General features: G+C 25.6%; 6 protein-coding genes across 7 annotated transcripts in view; 5 read left to right on the top strand and 1 right to left on the bottom strand.

The window, feature by feature from the left end:
- The window catches only part of Slob (Slowpoke binding protein), a 357,719-nt gene extending 340,052 nt beyond the window's left edge, over positions 1 to 17,667 (bottom strand). The window contains exon 1 of one of the 2 annotated variants that reach the window (XM_083107077.1): positions 17,572 to 17,667. The gene's annotated coding sequence lies outside the window, so the exon portion shown is untranslated. The remainder of the gene's footprint in view (positions 1 to 17,571) is intronic. The other variant, XM_083107075.1, reaches the window with a different exon arrangement.
- Positions 310 to 3,333, top strand: LOC145976129 (uncharacterized). The gene is made up of 9 exons (XM_083107103.1): positions 310 to 453; positions 823 to 942; positions 1,072 to 1,189; positions 1,638 to 1,905; positions 2,040 to 2,156; positions 2,223 to 2,313; positions 2,775 to 2,917; positions 3,028 to 3,160; positions 3,253 to 3,333. Exons 1-9 carry the CDS (start codon positions 310 to 312, stop codon positions 3,304 to 3,306), a joined length of 1,188 nt encoding a protein of 395 aa, XP_082963229.1. The 3' UTR covers positions 3,307 to 3,333.
- On the top strand, positions 4,354 to 8,141 carry LOC145976121 (uncharacterized). The gene is made up of 9 exons (XM_083107096.1): positions 4,354 to 4,507; positions 4,774 to 4,893; positions 5,024 to 5,141; positions 5,710 to 5,977; positions 6,115 to 6,231; positions 6,294 to 6,384; positions 6,813 to 6,955; positions 7,840 to 7,972; positions 8,088 to 8,141. Exons 1-9 carry the CDS (start codon positions 4,364 to 4,366, stop codon positions 8,139 to 8,141), a joined length of 1,188 nt encoding a protein of 395 aa, XP_082963222.1. The 5' UTR covers positions 4,354 to 4,363.
- LOC145976145 (uncharacterized) lies at positions 11,274 to 12,878 on the top strand. The gene is made up of 6 exons (XM_083107120.1): positions 11,274 to 11,442; positions 11,600 to 11,716; positions 11,779 to 11,869; positions 12,283 to 12,425; positions 12,528 to 12,660; positions 12,753 to 12,878. Exons 1-6 carry the CDS (start codon positions 11,342 to 11,344, stop codon positions 12,804 to 12,806), a joined length of 639 nt encoding a protein of 212 aa, XP_082963246.1. The 5' UTR covers positions 11,274 to 11,341; the 3' UTR covers positions 12,807 to 12,878.
- LOC145976115 (uncharacterized) lies at positions 13,809 to 16,870 on the top strand. The gene is made up of 9 exons (XM_083107090.1): positions 13,809 to 13,953; positions 14,378 to 14,497; positions 14,626 to 14,743; positions 15,226 to 15,493; positions 15,610 to 15,729; positions 15,791 to 15,881; positions 16,219 to 16,361; positions 16,480 to 16,612; positions 16,699 to 16,870. The coding sequence occupies exons 1-9, from the start codon at positions 13,810 to 13,812 to the stop codon at positions 16,768 to 16,770; spliced, it is 1,209 nt and encodes a 402-aa protein (XP_082963216.1). The 5' UTR covers position 13,809; the 3' UTR covers positions 16,771 to 16,870.
- Positions 17,668 to 18,034: 367 nt separating the features above from the next.
- Positions 18,035 to 22,934, top strand: LOC145976128 (uncharacterized). Its single transcript, XM_083107102.1, has 9 exons — positions 18,035 to 18,178; positions 19,388 to 19,507; positions 19,644 to 19,761; positions 21,303 to 21,570; positions 21,698 to 21,814; positions 21,876 to 21,966; positions 22,374 to 22,516; positions 22,622 to 22,754; positions 22,832 to 22,934. Exons 1-9 carry the CDS (start codon positions 18,035 to 18,037, stop codon positions 22,913 to 22,915), a joined length of 1,218 nt encoding a protein of 405 aa, XP_082963228.1. The 3' UTR covers positions 22,916 to 22,934.
- The last annotated feature ends 178 nt before the right edge of the window (positions 22,935 to 23,112 follow it).

Below are 23,112 nucleotides of genomic sequence, written 5' to 3' on the forward strand. Positions count from 1 at the left end.
ATTGCGCTTGCGCCGACTTCGATCGAAAAAGTACCTGATGAATGTTTTTCTATATGAAACACTCATTTATTAAATTTCTTTCTACATAAAACTGACTTATTCACCTCTTCTCGCAAAATTGGTAAATTACAAATGCATTGTTTCTACAATATTTTGTGCAATTTTGCATTTATCCTGAATTTAGATAATTTATGGCAGAATTTATTCTAAAGAAATAGTAAGTTCAAAAGTAATTTAGAGGAAGAAAAAGAGGGGACGGGGGTGAATCTTTATATATTATTATTTCACAATTCAACACGTTCGCGAAGTATGATCTGCATCAAAACTCAATATTTTAGCCTCAATCGGATTCTTCTACTTGCAATCGGTTTATGGCCTTATCACAAATCAAAATTAGTTCAGCTTCAGGAAGTCGTGTTCTTCGGTATTTTAACAAGTTTTGTTATATTCCAGGTATGTCGTAATCGTATTCTTCGATATTTTGACAAGCTTATTATATTCCAGGTACGGCTTTATTATGTGCCAGGTCTATACTTTTACTTGTATTATTATAAATATGCAAAACACACATTATTATTAATTACAAACGCTTATTTTTTTAGAACTTGTAAATGTCAAATTACGTTTAATTATTCAATAGAATTATAAAATAGAATACATTTGCAACTACAATACATAATTAATAAAATTTTATTATGTTATTACATGTTATTATATTTCAAATCAAATGATTGTCTGAAAATCGATCTGACAAATATGAAAAAAATGAATAAAAAATGATTGTTCTTTACACAATATTTTCAATAAATTGATTGATTACAGTTCACAGTGTTGATAACCAGAAAATGTACCCTTGATTTAGCCATCAAAATTTTCTCTAATGCAATGTTCTTTAGTTTCTACATAATTATGTACTACATGTTCTGGATTAATACGCACCATGTAAGTTAATTGTTTATGAAAGTATAAATGAATAATTCTAATGATAATTCTTATTAATTAAATTTTTATATGTGACAATCTTTCCTAATTTGTTCAAAACAGTGTTAATATTGTTGGTAATAATGGTAGGTAAGAAATTTGTTGGAACAAATACAGTATATCTGTGATGAGCTAAAAGACGAAAACGAAATTGCTATTATTATAAAGTATGGAAATTTTGCGAAACGTTTTACGGCTATTGTTACATGTATGACAACATTTTTTGTCAACTATGTCTAAGTATACGTGAAATGGAGCAAAATCTAATAATAAAAATTAAATATTCAAACTAATATGATTAAAACCATCTTGATTCTTAATTAATGCATATATATATTTTAATTACTTTCTCAAGAAGATAATATTCTATCAAAATAAAACAATTGTCTAGTGAAAAGCATATTTATCACACATATGTAAATATATTTTTACATTGTACATATATATATAAAATGTATATAAAATGTATTGTCTTGTTATTATCATTATTGATTGCTGTTATTAATATTGAGAATGCACACAATTTTAGTTGATAAAAAATTAGCACAGAAAAAAATGAAGACCAGCGAAATTTCAATTATGTATGCATTATTAATATCTATATTTAGAATGTGAAAAAAGTAATTTACATAAATACTTCTTTGAAACGTTGATAGGGTATGCTGTATGCAGTACATGTATTGCTATTTTACTGCCTATTTGGCCACAAATATTTGGTAATGTTTTGCATATAAACGAGTCTCAACTACAGAGTCAGACAATACATATTGCAACCGAATACTTCATCGATAAGAAAAAAAATTTCTATTTATCCTTACTGCATACGAGCGCAGTATTTTATATAGGTGCGGTTACGTTCACAGCAACAGGAACGATGCTCTTAGGATGCATCATACACGCCTGTGGAATATTTAGAATTGCATGGTAAATAAATATATGAATTTATGAATTTAGAAAAGGACATGAAATGTATAGGCTCGAATAGAATATATTTATTTATTTGGTTTTAACTTGTCAATTTTGAGAGAACTATATATCTACAAACAAATTATTTACAGTTACCGTATCGAACAAGCAATGTCAACTAAACTGCTTGAAAATATTAACTTGAAGACTATGATTATAATTTATAAAAAAATATTTTATGCCGTCGAAATCCATCGCAGTGCTATGAAGTTAGTATGCATGAAATAACGATTATATATGTAGTATTAGTAACATATTTTTTATTTTTCTTAAAGGTTTGTGAACGTACTCGTATCTAGCTTTGAAGGTTCGTTCTTGTTATTAATTGTATTGGGTGTGATTTCTTTGAGTGTAAATATTTTTGCGGTAAGTGCATTTTTTTTTAAATTTACGCTGTTCAAACATACGAAAGCAAATCTTAATATTTATGTATGTACCACCCAGAAAACCCCCAATATGAAATTAAATGTTCATATGTTCTTAAAATAAATTTTCATGCGAAATATATATATGATCTGGATAAAAATCAAATTTAAAAATTCACAGATATAAGAAATATATAATCCTAAAGAATAATACAAACAAATAATTAATGATAATAATTATGAATATTAAATTTTATGATAATTATAAGATTATATATATATATATATATATATATATATATATATATATATATATATATATATATATATAAAATTTCAAAAAACAAAGAAATTCCAACATAAAAATAATTTTATATTTCTCGTTCATAATTTTTTTATAATTATGACTATAAAATAAATAATTGTACATAGGAAATATATTACTCACGATCCTGATTTTAGCTATATTATAACGCATCGCATGGGAATAAGGAAGCGTTCTTATTACATCTGATATTTGTATTTGTCATAGTTGTTGTCATGTTTTTAGCTAATTATGCCGGTCAACAAATTATCAATTATTGTAATCGTATATATATCACTGCGTAAGAAAAAATTTTTTATGTTGTTCGAAAATGCATGTATATTATTATATGAATATCACTTCTTCTCATTAGTAGTTTATCATTATTAAATTATTGTTATTATTTCATAGATATAATGTTCGATGGTATAAGGCACCATTATATGCACAGAAAATGATTCTCTTCATTTTATTAAGAGGCAATAAAAGTTTTACTGTAAATATCGCCGGAATGTTTATAATTTCATTAGAATGTTTTGCCATGGTAAAAATTTTTTCATGTCATAAACTGTGATGTTGAAATGTTAACATGTTTTATATGCAAATATAAGAGACGAATATATTTTATTATTACAGTTAACAAAAGCATCAATGTCTTATTTCACCGTTTTACATACTACACAGCAATGAAGCGAAGATAAATTATCTGACATCGACTATAAAATATTTTCCACGTGTGTAAAAGTAAAAAATGTGACTTTAATATATTTCGCATAAATTGAATAGTACCATAATGCCGCTTTGTTTTCTAATTATTGCAATATTTAAAGAATTAAAATGTCACAAATAAATTATTTATTTACTTTTCGAGCACTGATATCTATTTAATTTTTCTATTACGACACAGATATACATATATCATGCAGTATGCTGGAGAAATATAAAACGAATGATTAATTATTTAATATTATAAAATTATAAATTATAAATTATATAAATGTATGCCGAATTAACGTCTACTTTTCAACAAATATGATATAATAATATCAATTTTTAGTTTATCAATAGTAAGAAATGATATGTTACACAACCTAATATACAAAAATATAGATGTAATATAGAATAATATAAAAAACATATGTGTGCGTGTTTCAATTAAGACAATAATTAGAGAGAGAGAGAGAGAGAGAGAGAGAGAGAGAGAGAGAGAGAGAGAGAGAGAATCTCGAGAATCTCTTGTTACAATTGTAGAAAGTTCTGAATCCAGGTTCACGGTATCTTATATTTTTGCCGGTGATAATTTCAGCTCATTTTTTTAGCTTTGCCAATACACATAGGGTGGATCGATTATGTTTCTCTGAGAGGGCAAACTTCTTCCACGAGCGTACGCACAAGAATGAGGCATGTGAAACTGCGTTACTCGAAGAAGGAGCGATTGCGCTTGCGCCAACATCGATCGAAAAGATACCTGTTGAATAGTTCTTTATATGTGAAATACTCTATTATTACATTTCCTTCCATATGAAATTGATCACTTATTCACCTCTCCTCGTAAAATTGTTAAATTAAATTGCATTATTGCCACAATATTTTAAGCAATTTTGCACTTATCCTAAATTAAATAATTTATGGCAGAATTTACTCTAAAAAAATAGTTTGAAAATAATTTGTAGGAAGGAAAAGAGAAGATAAAGGTGAATCTTTATCAATATTTTCGCAATTCAGCACGTTCTTCTGCTCGAGTAGTATGATCTGCATTAAAATTCAATATTTCAACCTTAATCGGATCCTTCTGCTTGCAATCGGTTTATGGCCCTATCAGAAATCAAAATTCGTTCTACTTCAAGGAGTTTTATTTTTTGGGATTCTATTAAGCTTTGTTATATTCCAGGTACGTCTATATTTTTACTTGTATTGTAGCAAATATGCACCACACACATTATTAATTACAAATGCTTACTTTTTCTTTGCAATTTGTAAATATCAAATTATGTGTAATTATTAAAAAATGAAATAAATTGCAACTATATATAATAGATAATTGATACAATTTTGTTATGTCATTATATTTCCAATTATTGTCTGACAATCAATCTGACAATGATTAAAAAATGATTGTTCTTTACACAATATTTTCAATAAATTGATTGATTACAGTTGACAGCACTGATAACGACAAAATGCACTCTTGAAGTATTTCTCAATATTTTCTCCAATGCAATATTCTTTAGTTTCTACGTAATTAATTACAACATGTTCTGGATTAATACGCATCATGTAAGTTAATTGTTTATGGAAGTGAATAAAAGTGAATAATTTTAATAATTATCCTTAATAATTAAATTTTTATATATGTCAATCATTTCCAACTTTTTCAAAATAATGTTAAATATTGTTGTGATAGTAGGTAAGAAATTTGTTGGAACAATTACAGTATATCTATGATGAGTTAAATGACGAAAATGAAATTGCTATCATTATAAAGTATGGAAATTTTGCGAAACGTTTTACATCTATATCTACATGTAAGACATTTTTTTGTCAACTATGTCTAAGTATACGTGAAATGGAGTAAAGTCCATAATAAGAATTAAATATTCAAGATAATATGATTAAAAATAATCTTGATTCTTAATTAAAATATATGCACGGCGTTTCATTGTAAATAATTAAACATTAAGATTTCTTAAAAACTATGGTAGATACGGAAAAATGTTTTAAACAAATGTTGTATGATTTGGAGGGGGACATAAGAAGGTATCATTGATTTGATCTTAGGTGGCGTCGTCAAGGTTACATCAATTTTTTTAAATGAAACACCATATTTACAATATAGCAATTTATATATATATATATATATATATATATATATATATATATATATATATATATATAATACATTTTATCTTAATTGTTATTATCATTATTGATTATTATTATCATTATTTAGAATGCACAAAATTTTGCAATCAACAAAAATTTAGTACAGAAAAAATGAAGTCCAGCGAAACTTCAATGATGTATACATTATCAATATAGTTTAAAATGTAAACAAAAACAATCTATATAAGTACTTCTTTGAAATGCTTATAGGCTACGGCATATGCAGTGGATGTATTGCTATTTTACTATATATTTGGCCACAAATACTTGGTACTCTTTTGCATATAAACGAGTCTCGATTACAGAATCAGACAATACAAATCGTAACTGAATATTTTGTCGATAAGAAAAAAAATTCCTATTTATCTTTACTGCATATGAGCGCATTTTTTTGTATAGGCACGATTACGCTTATAGCGACAGGAACAATGTCCATAGGATACATCATACACGTCTGTGGAATATTTAGAATTGCCAGGTAAATAAATAAATGAATATATGAATTTAGAAAAGGACATGAAATGTATGGGCTCGAATAGAATATTTATTTATTTGGTTTTAACTTGTCAATACAATTTTGAGAGAACTATATATCTACAAACAAATTATTTACAGTTACCGTATTGAACAAGCAATGTCAACTAAAATGCTTGAAAATATTAACTTGAAGACTATGATTATAATTTATAAAAAAATATTTTATGCTGTCGAAATCCATCGCAATGCTATGAAGTTAGTATACATGAAATAATAATTATATGTAATATTAGTAATATATTTTATTTGTCTTAAAGGCTTGTGGACATATTCGTATCTAACTTTGAAGGTTCGTTCTTGTTATTAATTGTATTGAGTGTGGTTTGTTTGAGTGTAAACATTTTTGCGGTAAGTGCATTTTTTTTTTATTTTCGCGGTTCAAATACATGGAAGCAAATCTTAATATTCACGTATCACTGAGAAAACTTCCAATATTAAATTAAACATTTTAGTTCATGTTCTTAAAATAAATTTTCAAGCGAAATATATATGACATCTGAATAAAAATCAAATTTAAAAATTCACAAATATAAGAAACATACAATCCTAAAGAATAATATAAATAAATAATTAATATTATGAATATTAAATTTTATGATTTATAATTATAATAATATAATTATGATATAATTATTTATAATTAGGATTAAAACAGAGAAATTGCAACATAAAAATAATTGTATATGTATATTTCTCGTTCATAATTTTTTTATAATTATGATTATAAAATAAATAATTTTATATAGGAAATATATTAATCACAATCCTGATTTTAGCTATATCATAATGCATCGCATGGAAATAAGGAAGCGTTCTTATTACATCTAATATTTGTAATTGTCATAGTTCTATATATGTTTGTAGCTAATTATACTGGGCAAGAAGTTACCAATTACTGTAATCATATGCACACCACTGCGTAAGAAATAATTTTATATGTTATTCGAAATTTCATGTATATTATACAAATCTGCATGATATTGTGGTCTTGAAAAGAAAAGTAGTTTCTTATAGATTCTTGTGCGCTGATCCGAATCCACAAGCAAAAATATCCTATCAAGTGTGCAGGAGAGCCTCTCCCATTGCCTCCGTGATTCACGGGATGCGATAGGAAAGAACCGCACTTATTGTTAGAATCCTGGGACATGCGCCGAAGGGCACGTCAAAATTCCGCGGAAAGAGGGTGGGAAGCGAGTACAAAGACAATGTAGTGCGTGATGAGAGTTTGATTAATGTCATTAAAAAAGTTTATATCTAATTATATATAATATAATTATGTATGGATTTCTGATCATATATATAGATAAAATTATTTTTTATTATACTATATAATTAGATTCGCATTATGCATCGTTTATGATATATAAAGCATTTGGCCCAACATAATTAAATAATAATATAACTTATCTATTTATTTCATGTAAAATTAAAAATTTTATTTATATTTATATTGAATTTTGCATCTTAAGTAAATGACGAACCGATCATTTTCATTTATTCCCCGGACATTTATTTGTTCGATTTATAAAATCAATTTAATATCTGAAGTTGTTTCACTGAGGTTATTAGGTAGGAAATTAAATTGAAGCAAAATATTTTTAATCATATTTGTAATCGCTCTTTGCAAGCTTTATATAAACCTGACGTCATAGGACATTTTTGCTTGCGAATTCGGATTCAGTGTACAAAAACTATAAGGAACTACTTTTCATTTCCAGATCGCAGAAAAAGATAATTTTGCAGACCTATGTTTTTATATGAATATAATTTCTTCATTACTAGTTTATCATTATTATTTCATAGATATAATGTTCAATGGTATAAGGCACCATTACGTGCACAAAAAATGATTCTCTTCATTTTATTAAGAGGCAATAAAAGTTTTACTCTAAATATCGCCGGAATGTTTGTAATTTCATTAGAATGTTTTGCCATGGTAAAAATGTTTGCATGATATAAATTGTAATGCTGAAATATTAACATGTTTTATAATATATGAGACTAATAAACATTTATAATATATGAGACTAATAAACATTTTATTATTACAGTTAACAAAAGCATCAATGTCTTATTTCACTTTTATATATACTACGCAACAATGATGCCAAGATAAATTATTTCAGATCGATTATAAAATATTTTCTATGTTAGTAAAAAAAAATGTAAATTTAATATATTTCTCATAAACTGAATAATACGATAATAGCCTAATTATTGTACTGTTTAAACAATTAAAATATTATAAATCAATTATTTATTTATTTTTCGAGTATAAATATATTCAATCTATTGGGACCGATATATACATACATCACGCAGTACGTAACTTAAAGAAGCACGAAAGATATTCACTTAATATTCTAAAATTATAAATTATAAATTATACAAATGTATGTCGAATTATTGCGTACTTTTTAATAAATATGATAATATCAATTTTTACTTCATCAAATAAGAAGTGATATATTATGGGGGATCTAATATGTAGGTATAAATATGTAGGTACAAAAAAGTAGGTATAAAATAAGGTAATATAAAAAGTACATATACGTGTTTCAAGTTTAGAACAACAATTTTATATATATATATATATATATATATATATATATATATAGAGAGAGAGAGAGAGAGAGAGAGAGAGAGAGAATCTCGCTTGTTACAATTGTGAAAAACTCCGAATCCAAGTTCACGCTGCTTTATATTTTTGCCGTCGATAATTTCATAGAGAAGACTGCACATAGAGTAGATTTCCCTGGAAGAACAAACTTCTTCCACGAGAGCACGCACAAGAATGAGGCATGTAGAATTACGTTACTTGAAAAAGGAGCGATTGCGCTTGCGCCAATCGATCAAAAAGATACCTGTTGCCGAATAACTCTTGGTAAGAAACACTCAATTATTATATTTCCTCCTATGTGAAATTGATCAGCTCCTTCTCAAATTTTTAAATTACAAGTGTTTCATTTCATAACATTTTGTGCTATTTCGTATTTATCTTGAATTAGATAATTCATGATAGAATTTACTCTAAAAGAGATATAAGAGAATGTATAATTAAAGAAAGAAGAAGAAGGGATAAGTGAATGCTGATCAATTCTTCCACAATTCAACACGTTCCTATGCTCGCACAGTATGATTTGCATCATAAGTCAACATTTTAGCCTCAATCGGATCCTGCTACTCGCAATCGGCTTATGGCCCTATCAAAAATCAAAATTAGTTTGGCTTCAGGAAATCTTATTTTTTTGTATTCTATTAAGCTTTGTTATATTCCAGGTATGTCTATATTTTTAATTATATCTTATTACAAAGTATATACTACATAAATCATTATTAAACAAACGCTCATTTATATGCAATTATTAAATATGATTAAATTATATTTAATTAATGATAATAGATTATTGCAATTGCTGCAGATAGTTATTAATACTCTATTATTATATAGAGTGTTTTGATAAAAGTGAGTTATCTTTTGTGGATATAATACAGATAAAACAGATAAAAATAACTAAGTTTCTATAAAAGCTTTTTCTACAACACTAGAATCTTTAAAATCGTCATTTTATCTTTATCATCATATATTTTCTATCAGTCAAATATATTTTTCTCGAAAACAACTAGTTTTATGAAATGAAACAAAAATATCCTTTTCTTAGAAAAAAATATGTTGAAAAAAATTTAAAAACATATTTTAAAATAAAACAAACTTATTGGCTTTAAAATTTTAGAAATTAAAAAGTTTATAAGTGGTTCGCCTCTAACGTAGTATCAAGAAATCTATTACGCTACGCATTTTAAAAACTTATTATAAAAATAAATGTTAGAAATTAATTAAAATCTATAAAGTATAATATAAAAGTTATGTAAGAAGAATGCTTTGCAGTAATACAAATATTAACTCTAAGAAAATGTCTCGATAAAAGTGCGTTATAGAAAAAAATTTTATAGGAAGTTATGAGAAATTTATAGGATTATTTGTACTCTGTGTTCTAAATACATACATACAGACACAAACATATACATGCCCACGAGAGATTGCCCACATTTGCTGAAACACTGTATGTTATTATAAAATAAATTATTATTTTAACTTTAATGAAATATAGAATAATATGTATATTCCTAATGGAATATGTTGGATAAATTATTTGATTAAAGCTCACAACATTTATAACCACAAAATGTACTGTTGACTTTATCATCAAAATTCTTTCTACCGCAATAATCTTTAATTTCTACGTAATTATATACAACATGTTCTGGATTAACATTCATCATGTAAGTTAACTATTTATTGACTTGTACAAATGAATAATTTTAATAATAATTCCTAAGAATTAAATATTTATGTATGACAATATTTTCCATCTTTTCCGAAACAGCATTAAATATTGTTGTTACGGTAGGTAAGAAATTTATTGGAACAACTACAGTATATCTGTAATGATCTAAAAGACGAAAACGAAATTGATATCATTATAAAGTATGGAAATTTTGCGAAACGTTTTACAGCTATAATTACATGTAAGATAACATTCTTTGCCAACTATTGTACGTTATGAAATTGAGTTGATTTCAATCATAATTGGAGTTAAATATTTAAACTAGCCTAACCGCTTTGACATGTAACTTGTAATATACATATATATATATAAAAGTTAGGCTAGAGAGAGAGAGAGAGAGAGAGAGAGAGAGAGAGAGAGAGAGAGAGAGAGAGAGAGAGAGAGGAAGAGAGAGAGAGTTTAAATATTTCAATTAATAAAAAGTAATAATTATATATATATATATATATGTAATAATTATATATGTGTATATATATATATATATTTTTTTTTTAATCACTTTTTCAATAAGATAATATTTTATCAAAAATATTGTCTAATGAGGAGCATGTTTAAACACATATTATAGTAAATATATTTTGACATTGTACATATATATAAAATATGTTTTATCTTGTTATTATCATTATTGATTGCTATTATTAATATTGAAAATGCAAACAATTTTAATCGATAAAAAATTAGCACAGAAAAATGAAGACCAACGAAATTTCAATTATATACATTATTAATATCAATTAGAATGTGAAAAAAGTAATTTACATAAATACTTCTTTGAAATGTTCATAGGGTATGTTGTATGCATTATATGTATTTCTATTTTACTGCCTATTTGGCCACAAATATTTGGTTCTGTTTTGCATGTAAACGAGTCTCGACTACAGAGTCAGACAATACAAATCGTAACTGAATACTTCATCGATAAGAGAAAAAGTTACTATTTATCTTTACTGCATATGAACGCAGTTTATTTTATAGGCGCGATTACGTTCACAGCAACAGGAACGACGATCTTAGGATGCATGATACACGTCTGTGGAATATTTAAAATTGCAAGGTAAATAAATATATGAATATATGAATCTAGAAAAACGAAAATATAAATTTCGAAAAGGACACGAAATGTATGGGCTCGAATAGAATATTTATTTATTTGGTTTTAACTTGTCAATATAATTTTGAGAGAACTATATCTACAAATAAATTATTTACAGTTACCGTATGGAACAAGCAATGTCGACTAAAATGCTTGAAAATATTAACTTAAAGACTACGATTATAATTTGTAAAAAAATATTTTATGCCGTCGAAATCCATCGCAATGCTATAAAGTTAGTATGCATGAAATAACGATTATATGTAGTATTAATAATATATTTTATTTTTCTTAAAGGTTTGTGGACATATTCGTATCTAACTTTGAAGGTTCATTCTTGTTATTAATTGGATTAAGTGTGGTTTCGTTGAGTGTAAATATATTTGCGGTAAGTGCATTTTTTTTAAATTTTCGCAATTTTTTCAAATACATGGAAGCATCTTAATATTCATGTACCACCGAGAAAACCCTCAATATGAAATTAAATTTAATTTTAGTTCATATGTTCTTAAAATAAATTTTTAAGCGGAATATACATATATGACATCTGGATAAAAATCAAATTTAAAAATTCCCAGATATAAGAAACACATAATCCTAAAGAATAATATAAATAAATAATTAATATTATTAATATTAAATGTTATATAATAATTAGAAGATTATAAAATTTCAGAAAACAAAGAAATCCCAACATAAAAATAATTTTATATATTTCTCGTTCATAATTTTTTTATAATTATGTATAATAAAACATATAATTATATATAGGAAATATATTAATCACAATTCTGATTTTAGGTATATCATAATGCATTGCATGGAAATAAGGAAGCGTTCTTATTACACCTGATATTTGTATTGGTCATAGTTCTATATATGTTTGTAGCTAATTATGCCGGGCAAGAAATTATCAATTACTGTAATCAAATGTACACCACTGCGTAAGAAAAAATTTTATATGTTGTTCGAAAATGCATGTATATTATTATATCACTTCTTCATTAGTAGTTTATCATTATTAAATTATCTTTATTATTTTATAGATATAATGTTCGATGGTATAAAGCACCATTACATGCACAGAAAATGATTCTCTTCATTTTATTAAGAGGCAATAAAAGTTTCACTATAAATATCGCCGGAGTGTTTGTAATTTCATTAGAATGTTTTGCCATGGTAAAAATTTTTTCATGTCATAAACTGTGATGTTGAAATGTTAACATGTTTTATATGCAAATATAAGAGACGAATATATTTTATTATTACAGTTAACAAAAGCATCAATGTCTTATTTCACCGTTTTACATACTACGCAGCAATAAAGCGAAGATAAATTATCTGACATCGACTATAAAATATTTTCCACGTGTGTAACGTTTGTAAAAGTAAGAAATGTGACTTTAATATATTTCGTAATAATATATAAATAAATTGAATAATACCATAACACCGTTTTGTTTTCTAATTAATGCACTATTTAAATAATGAAAGTCACAAATAAATTATTTATTTATTTTTCGATGGATATCTATTTAATTTTTCTATTACGACAGATATACATATATCTCGTGCAGTATGTTGAAGAAGTATAAAATGAATGATATTTAATATTTAAAAATTATAAATTATAAATTATACAAATGTATGCCGAATTAACGTCTACTTTTGAACAAATATTATATAGTAAAATCAATTTTTAGTTTAATAGTAAGAAATGATATGTTACAATCTAATATACAAAAATGTAGATATAATATAGAATAATATAAAAAAAGTATATATGTATGTGTTTCAATTAAGACAACAATTAGAGAGAGAGAGAGAGAGAGAATCTCGAGAATCTCTTGTTACAATTGTGGAAAGCTCTGAATCCAGGTTTACGGTATCTTATATTTTTGCCGGTGATAATTTCATAACTTTGCCAATACACATGGTGGATCGATTATGTTTCTCTGAGAGGGCAAACTTCTTCCACGAGCGTACGCACAAGAATGAGGCATGTGAAACTGCGTTACTCAAAGAAGGAGCGATTGCGCTTGCGCCAACATCGATCGAAAAGATACCTGTTGCCGAATAACTCTTGGTGAAAAATGCTCAATTATTATATTTCCTTCCATGTGAAATTGATCAGTTCCTTCTCACCAAATTTTTAAATTGCAAGTGTTTCATTTCATAATATTTTGTGTTATTTCGTATTTATTTTGAATTATAGAATTTACTCTAAAAGAGATATAAAAGAATGTATAATTAAAGAAAGAAGAAGAAGGGATAAGTGAATGCTGATCAATTCTTCCGCATTTGAACACGTTCCTATACTCGCACAATATGATCTGCATCATAAGTCAACATTTTAGCCTCAATCGGATCCTGCTACTCGCAATCGGCTTATGGCCCTATCAGAAATCAAAATTAATTTGGCTTCAGGAAATCTTATTTTTTGGTATTCTATTAAGCTTTGTTATATTCCAGGTATGTCTATATTTTTATTCATATATTATTACAAAATATATATTACATGCATTATTAATTATAGCAAATGCTCATTTGTTTGCAATTTTTAAATTTGATTAAATTATCCTTAATCACTGATAATAAATTATATTGCAACTGCTGCAGATTGTTATTAATATTCCATTATTATATAGAATGTTTCAATAAAAGTGAGTTATCTTTTGTGGACATAAAACAGATAAAAATAAGTTTCTATAAAAGCTCCTTCTACAACACTTTGGAATCTTTAGAATCATCATTTTATTTTTATCATCATATATTTTCTATCAGTCAAATATGTTTTTTTCATATGTTATTATAAAATAAATTATTATTTTAACTTTAATGAAATATAGAATAATATATCCTAATGGAATATTTTCGATAAATTATTTGATTAAAGCTCACAGCATTTATAACTACAAAATGTACTGTTGACTTAATTATTAAAGTTCTCTCTACTGCAATAGTCTTTAATTTCTATGTAATTATATACAACATGTTCTGGATTAACATTCATCATGTAAGTTAACTATTTATTGACTTGTACAAATGAATAATTTTAATAATAATTCCTAAGAATTAAATATTTATATATGACAATATTTTCCATCTTTTCCGAAACAGCATTAAATATTGTTGTTACGGTAGGTAAAAAATTTATTGGAACAACTACAGTATATCTGTAATGATTTAAAAGACGAAAACGAAATTGATATCATTCTAAAGTATGGAAATAACGCGAAACGTTGTACAGCTATAATTACATGTAAGATAGTATTCCTTGACAACTATTATACGTCATGAAATGGCGCAGATTCTAATTGTAATTAAAGTTGTAATTAAAGTAAAATATTGTAAATTAAAATAAAATATTTAAATGGATCTAATTACATTTTAACTTTTAACTTATATATATATATATATATATATATATATATATATATATATATATATATATATACACGTATAATATATATAATTATCAATTTTCCATTAGAAAATAAAAATTATAAAATTTACGTGGTTAAAAGTATGTTTATATATTCATGCGTACATTTCTCTACATATGTAAAACATGTATATTTGTTATTATTATATTGAAATATCACATTAAATTCTCTTTGTAGAAATATTAAAGTAAGAAGATGATTGAAGAAAAACAAAATTTAAATTTTGCGCGCACGCGCATGATTAACATAATTTCAAAATATAAAAATGAGCATTTTATAATCATTTTAAATGTTTCAGTGATCTCCATATGCAGTACATTTTTTGCTACATTATTGCCAATTTGGCCACAGATTTTTGATACTGTTTTAAACGTAAATGAGTCTCGCCTACAAAGTCATACAGTATATATCGTAACTGAATATTTTATAGATAAAAAAAAATATTCCTATTTAATTCTACTGCATGCAAACGTAACGATGTGTATAGGAGGGACAACGATTATAGCGACGGGAACGATGATTTTAGGGTGCTTCATATACGCATGTGGAATGTTTAAAATTGCAAGGTAAATAAATAATAGATATAAATAAATTTAGAAAAGGACATGAAATATTTGCTCGTTTTAATTTGTCAGTACAATTTTGGGAAAATACATATTTACAGTAAATTAATTAATCACAGTTATCGTATGGAGCAAGCAATGTCGACCAAAATGCTCGAAAATATTAACTTAACAAAGAATCAAACTATGATTTATAAAAAAATATATTATGCCGTCGAAATGCATCGCAAGGCTATGAAGTTGGTATGCAGCAAATAACAATTATAGTAACACTTATAATAATATTTTATTTTTTTAAAGGTTCACAGATACCATGATATCTAATTTTGAGGGTTCGTTGTTATTGATAATAACATTTAGTGTGATTTCGTTGAGCTTGAATATTTTTGCAGTAAGTGTTTTTCTCGTATTCTTAAAATGTTTTTTCTAAGCAAAATATATATGACATCTGATAATAATCAAATTTAAAAATTCATAAATAAGGTAAAAATAAAAGCAAAAAATTATAAATATAATCACAAAATAATACAAAAATTAATTGATATTGTGTAGCAAATTATAATAATTCTAGTATTTTAATAGAAAACATAATATTTCAGAAAACAAAGAAACCTCAATATAAAGATAATTTTATTGTACTCCTTGTCTACAATTTTTTTATAAATTGTCTATAATAAATAATTTTTTATCGCACATATGAAATATATTAATCATAATTATGATTTTAGATCTTTCGTAATGTATCGTTTGGGAATAAGGAAGCAGCTCTATTACATCTGTTAATTGTATTTCTCATATTTATATACATATTTATAGCTAATTATGCCGGACAAGAAGTTACAAATTACAGTAATCATATATACTCCACTGCGTAAGAAACAATTTTATTACCTTTTTAATGTTGTTCGCAAATGCGTACATATTATTATTATATGAACATAATTTTTTCGTTATGATAATTTATCATTATTTAACGTATTATTTCCTAGATACAATATTCGATGGTATAAAGCACCATTACGCACACAAAAGATAATATTCATTATTTTACAAAGGGGCAGTAAATCTTTCAATCTAAATATCGCTGGACTATTTGTATTGTCATTAGAATGTTTTGCTACGGTAAAAATCATCTATAAACTTTGATATTTAAATGTTAGCATGTTTTTCACAGTGCAATAAAAGATGTTTGTCCTCCGTTATTACAGTTAACGAAAACATCACTGTCTTATTTTACTGTTATTTATTCTACGCAACAATCAAACGAAGATATATCGTAACCGACCATAAGGTGGGCCATAAAATATTTTCCACATTTGTAAGAATAAAAAATATGACTCTATGAATTTAGTATAAATTATATCACGATCATATTTTGTTTTCTAAAAATCCCACTGATTAGATATGATTAAAAAACATATTTGTCAATAATTATGTTCTTTTTCTAATTAATACTTATTTTGTATTATTAAATGTAAGCATTATATAAGCGACATGTCTTAAAAAAATTTTTAAAAAATAAATGATGTTATATAATAGTTTAAAATTAATTTTACATATATACTATGCAACAATGATGCGAAGATATATTATTATCTCATAGAAATCAGCAATATCATAATATATTTTAGTTAGAAAGAGTAAAATATGTGATTTCAGTAAATTTCGCATAAATTAAATAATACATCCCAAAAAAGATTTGGTTTCTTGATTGTTCCCTGACTTAAATAAATAAAAAATTAAATTCATAATTATTTATTTACGATAATAGATATATAATTTTTTATTGAAAGATACATATACATTAAGTCGTTTATGACTTGAAAAAAAAAAATAAAATATATGACACCTAATATTCTAAAGTCAATTTTGCAAATACATGCAGAATTCATATGTACATTTATGAACAAATATGATAATATGAATTATTACTTCATCAACAGTTAATGAGTGATATAGCATGAAGGATAATGCATAAAAATATAAAAATATAAAATAATATGCTCGTTTTAATTAAGAGCAACGATTATTGAGTCTCATTTGTTACAAATGTAGAAAACTGAATCACAGTACATACTTACATTTTTGCCGGCGATAATTTTATAGCTTCGCCAACACATACATAAAGCAGTTCAATTGTATTCCTCTAGAAGGACGACCTTCTTCCACGAGCGCACGCACAAGAATGAGGCATGTGGAACTGCGTTATTTGACAAAGGAGCGAATGCGCTTGCGCCGACTTCGATCGAAAAGGTATCTGATGAATGTTTCTTCGTGTAAAACACTCATATATTAAATTTCATTTCTCATTCATGTGAAGTTGATCACTTAATAGTCTTATCTCACAAAATTGTTAAATTAAAAATGTTTCTATAACATATTGTGCAATCTTGTATTTATCCTGAATTAGATAATTTATAATACAATTTACAATTATTCTCTCTAAAAAATGCGATAAATTCAAGAATATCTAATTTGGGAGTGAAAAAAGAGGGAAAGCTTTATTAACTTTCTCGCAGATCAACATTTCTATGTTTGCACAGTATGATCTGCATCGAAACACAACATTTTCACTTGAATCGTATCCTTCTACTCGCAATCGGTTTATGGCCCTATCAAAAATCAAAATTTGTTCAGCTTCAGGTAATCTTGAATTTTGGTATTCTGACAAGCTTTGTTATATTTCAGGTACGTGTATATTTTTATCTTAGATTATTATGAAAAATATTATTATTTATTTACATTATTATTTATAGTAAACGCTCACACTTTTGGAATTTTTAAATATGATCAAATTATATTTAAATATTAATAATAGAATATAATTATTAAAGTTTTATTCCCATACAACATAAAATATTGCAGCTATATTGCTACAATGTTGCAATATTGCAAATTGCAATGCAACATTGTGGAAACATTGTAGAAATGTAAATTAAAATAAAATGCCTGTTAGATACTACAATGTAACATATTAATATTTTAGAAATATGGCAAAACCATAACTCTTTAATTTATCTACAAAAATAACATAATATAATAATTTTTTATATTTTTGTATATACGATGATTTTTAAATTCTTTACAGTTAAAGTTAAATGAATTAATGACAAAGATAATATTCGTTGAGTTAATATAATTCTAATAAAAATAAGCATTGTTATTTTTTTGTATTAAAGGAAAGAAAATATATATATATATACGTATATATATATCAACGTTACACATATTTTATAATGTATTTTCTATACAACTCATGCATATAAGAATTGATATTAATGGACCTTTAAAAATATATTTTTTTATTTTAAAAATTTGATAAGATTCATATGATAAGCAATCAAAAGAAATACGTAAGGCTGAGAACTAAATGTAAAAATCATTATTACGTAAGTTAGCATTTAAAAAATTACTTACAAAAAAATTAATTACAAAGTTCGCAAAAAGATTCAAATTTTTATTCAAGCTTTATTATTTCATATATGTTTTTTTACTTCCAAGATATTCATCTCTCAGAAATATTTTATATCTAATATATAATTGAATAAATGCAATTATATATAAAAATAATTACATTTATTCAAATATATTATATTGCAATGTTGCTATGATATTTCAGTACAATATTACAAAAAAAAAAACAGATGTCTTAACGTTGCCACTATCTTACAATTCAGTAGTGTTTTGTAACTGATTTGCAATATTGCAATGTTTCAATGAATTTATTCTGCAATATGTCTACAACTTTTTTGTGTTAATGGTTATTTTGTTATATATTATTATATAACAGAATATTATTGTACATATTATAAAGCAGATTATTGTTTTAATTTGACCAAAAATTTGAGTAAAGAAACATGATTATCTTATGCAATATTTTCAACAAATTGATTGTAGTTTACAGCGCTGATAACCACAAAATGTACTCTTAGCTTTATCATTAAAATTTTCTCTACCACAATATTCTTTAGTTTTTACGTGATTTTCTACAACATGTTTTGGATTAACACTCATAATGTAAGTTAACCGTTTATCGACTTGTGTACAAGTGAATAATTTTAATAATAATTCCTAAGAATTTTTTAAATATTTATATATGACACAATATTTTTCATCTTTTCCAAAACAGCATTAAATATTGTTGTTACGGTAGGTGAGAAATTTATTGGAACGACTACAGTATATCTGTAATGATCTAAAAGATGGAAACGAAATTAATATCATTCTAAAGTATGGAAATAATGCGAAACGTTATACAGCTATATTTACATGTAAGATAGCATTCCTTGCCAATTAGTATATGTTATGAAATGTAGCAGATCGTAATAAAAATTAAATATCTAAATTAGTATGATTAACTATTGTTACGTCCAGCCGATTCCATGATTCTTTTCTTTTCGGAAAAATGCGGCAACAAAGATAAAAAACATCATTGATCAAATAGAGTCTCCCGCGCTCGATAATCAGTCAATATTCATCGTCTGATCTATGGATAATCATGAGAAAATCACTTTAACAAATTTCGAAATTTATCAAGGAAGAAATTGATGACAAACCTAATAAAATGCCTAAATAAATGTTACTAAGAAATCGATGACAAATTTAACCAACAAATATTTAAAATATAGAGAAATCCACAAATATCTAAAATATAAAGAAACGACAAATCTAATTAACAAATGCCTAAATAAAAATCCTAGTAAGAAATTGGTAACGAATTTAATCCGGGAAATTTAATAACAAACGGACTGAATAAATAACACATTTTGCTAATAAAGAATAAAAAATCTAAAATGTAATCAAAGTACAAAATACATTCTAGAAAAGTTATCCAAATAGGTTAAAGAAGGAAAGCTCGTAAAGAAGACGTAAGATCAGTCAGTTCAGTCAATCAAATCAGTTCAATTCAGTTCGTCAGTCATTTTGTCTTCGATCTTCAGCTGTCCATTCTCAATTTTAATGATGCGGCCATACATTTGCGAATAAATGTTATAAGGATCCTATCATTCTTAATGCAATAGCAGCGATCTATTCTTGTAGTACAAAAAATTGAATTTTGTTTTTTTAAATAACTTACACACACACACGCGAATGATCTCCGCATTTATGTAACACTCGAGATAAAATACACAAATACACACAGTATCGTTCGTTATTATGTCCAATTTAATTTTGTTTATACTATTATTTTAGTCTTTTAATTTAAAAATCAAATTTCATGAATAAATCTAAGATTTTCTTTTATATAATCTGTATTCATTACTCTCTCGCTTTCATTCCTAATCATAAAAGGTCGCACTAGGTCCCATATAAAAGAGATTAGATTCTCTCACCAAAAAGGAACCTCAAATTAACGTCCGAGTTAAAACAACATAGTAACAGACTGAATCAGCCGTTTACTTGTTTTCCGGTCTTACGTTTAGTTCGACCTGAATCGCCCTCCGTTTATCGCGTGACTTCGAGTCTGTATGTTTTGCCCTTTCTTCGACCCATCCCTTTTCGGTCTGGACGTAATATCCCCCATTTTTAGCTTATAAATATATATCTATCGCTTCTTCCCCAAATAAAAAACTTGCGCGGTAAAAAACATATATATGTATATGTACATTTCTACAATATGTTTGTATAATATGTTTACCCTTATAATTGTTTTAATATCATATTGAAAATATATGAAATTTTACAGTCAAAAAGAAAATTGAAGAATGACTGAAGAACAAAATTTTTTTAAATTATTCATACATTATAATATATATTTTCGAACGTAGAAAAAAAGCAACTTTTATAATTACTTTTTTTTATATGTTCTTAGCGTTCGCCACATGTATTGTATTTATTGTTACTTTAATGCCCATTTGGCCACGAATTCTTGGTACTGTTTTGTACACAAATGAATCTCAACTACAGATTAATGCAATACAAATTACTACTGAATATTTTATCGATAAAAAAAAATATTTCTATTTCATTTTACTCCATGCGAACGTAGTTATTTGTATAGGATCGACTACGGTTACAGCGATAGGAACGATAATTTTAAGCTGGTTCATACATATCTGTGGAATATTTAGAATTGCAAGGTAAATAATAAAATTATATAAATGACACGGAAAAATGTGTGACTGTGCGAACAATATTTTTATTTCCTTGTTTTAATTTATAAATTTTGGGAGAATTGGATATTTACAACAAACAAAATCATCACAGTTATCGTATGGAGCAAGCAATAACGCCAAAAATGCTCGAAAACATTAATATGAAGGGTCAGACTATGATTCGTAAAAAAATATTTTATGCAGTCAAAATCCACCGCAAGGCTATGAAGTTGGTATATATATAAAATAGCAATTATATAGTACTTTAATAAAGTTTTATTTTCTTAAAGGTTTACCGATGTATTGTTATCTAGTTTTGAAGGCTCGTTTTTTGTGTTAATAATGCTTAGTGTGATTTCTTTGAGCTTGAATATTTTCGCAGTAAGTACTTTTCTTTTCATATTATTAATATATATATATATATATATATATATATATATATAATCCTAAGTTAAATATATAACATATATATATATATACATATGTAAAATCTGATAATAAATAAATTTTAAAAATTCATAAATAAGAAAAGTATAATCGAAACATGATATATTATTTAATAAATATAAGAAATATGAAGTCATATAAATTATAATTATAAATTATAAATCTATATGATAATTATATAATTCTGAAATCACAAAATTTTAGAAAAAAGGAAAATATAAAGATGGTTTGAATATATAAAGGTAGTTTTAATGTATTTTTTGTTTATAATTTATTTATGGCAGAATTATCATTGTAATTGTTACACATATAAAATATGTTAATCACAATCACGAATTTAGATTTTTTATAACGCATCGCTTGGAAATAAGGAAGCCTTTCTATTACATTTATTAATTGTAATTATTATACTATTAGTTCTGTTTCTTGCTAATTATACCGGGCAAGAAATTACAAATTACAGTAATCTTATATACTCGACTGCGTAAGAAACAATTTTATATGTTGTTTAATTGCAAATATATTATCATATATACACACACATCTTCTTCATTAATAGTTTATCATTATTTATCATATCATTTTCCAGATACAATATTCGATGGTACAAAGCACCATCGCATGTACAGAAGATGATACTCTTTATTTTGCAGAGAGGCAGTAAAACTTTCGACATAAATATCGCCGGACTGTTTGTATTATCAATAGAGTGCTTCGCCATGGTAAAAATTATCATAAGCTATGATATTTAAAAGTTTTACAGTGCTATATAAGAGATATATGTCCATCATTATTACAGTTAACAAAAGCATCGATGTCTTATTTTACCGTTATGTATTCTACGCAACAATCAAATGAAGATACATCATATAACAGATCATAAAATCCATAAAATACTTTTTATGTTTGTAAGGGTAAAAAATATGTGGCTTTAATCTAAATTTCGCATAAATTAAATAATATATCTTAATAACAGCATTTTGTTTTCTAAATGTTGCGCTGTTCAGTTTTGTTTCCTAAGTGTTAAAATATCACAAATTATTTATTTTCCAATAATGGATATCTATTTGATATTATGAA

This window comes from Camponotus vicinus, unplaced genomic scaffold (genome assembly GCF_025532165.1).
Source record: "Camponotus vicinus isolate PSW18456_S1 unplaced genomic scaffold, iyCamVici1.0 SCAF_8, whole genome shotgun sequence".
NCBI lineage: Eukaryota > Metazoa > Arthropoda > Insecta > Hymenoptera > Formicidae > Camponotus > Camponotus vicinus.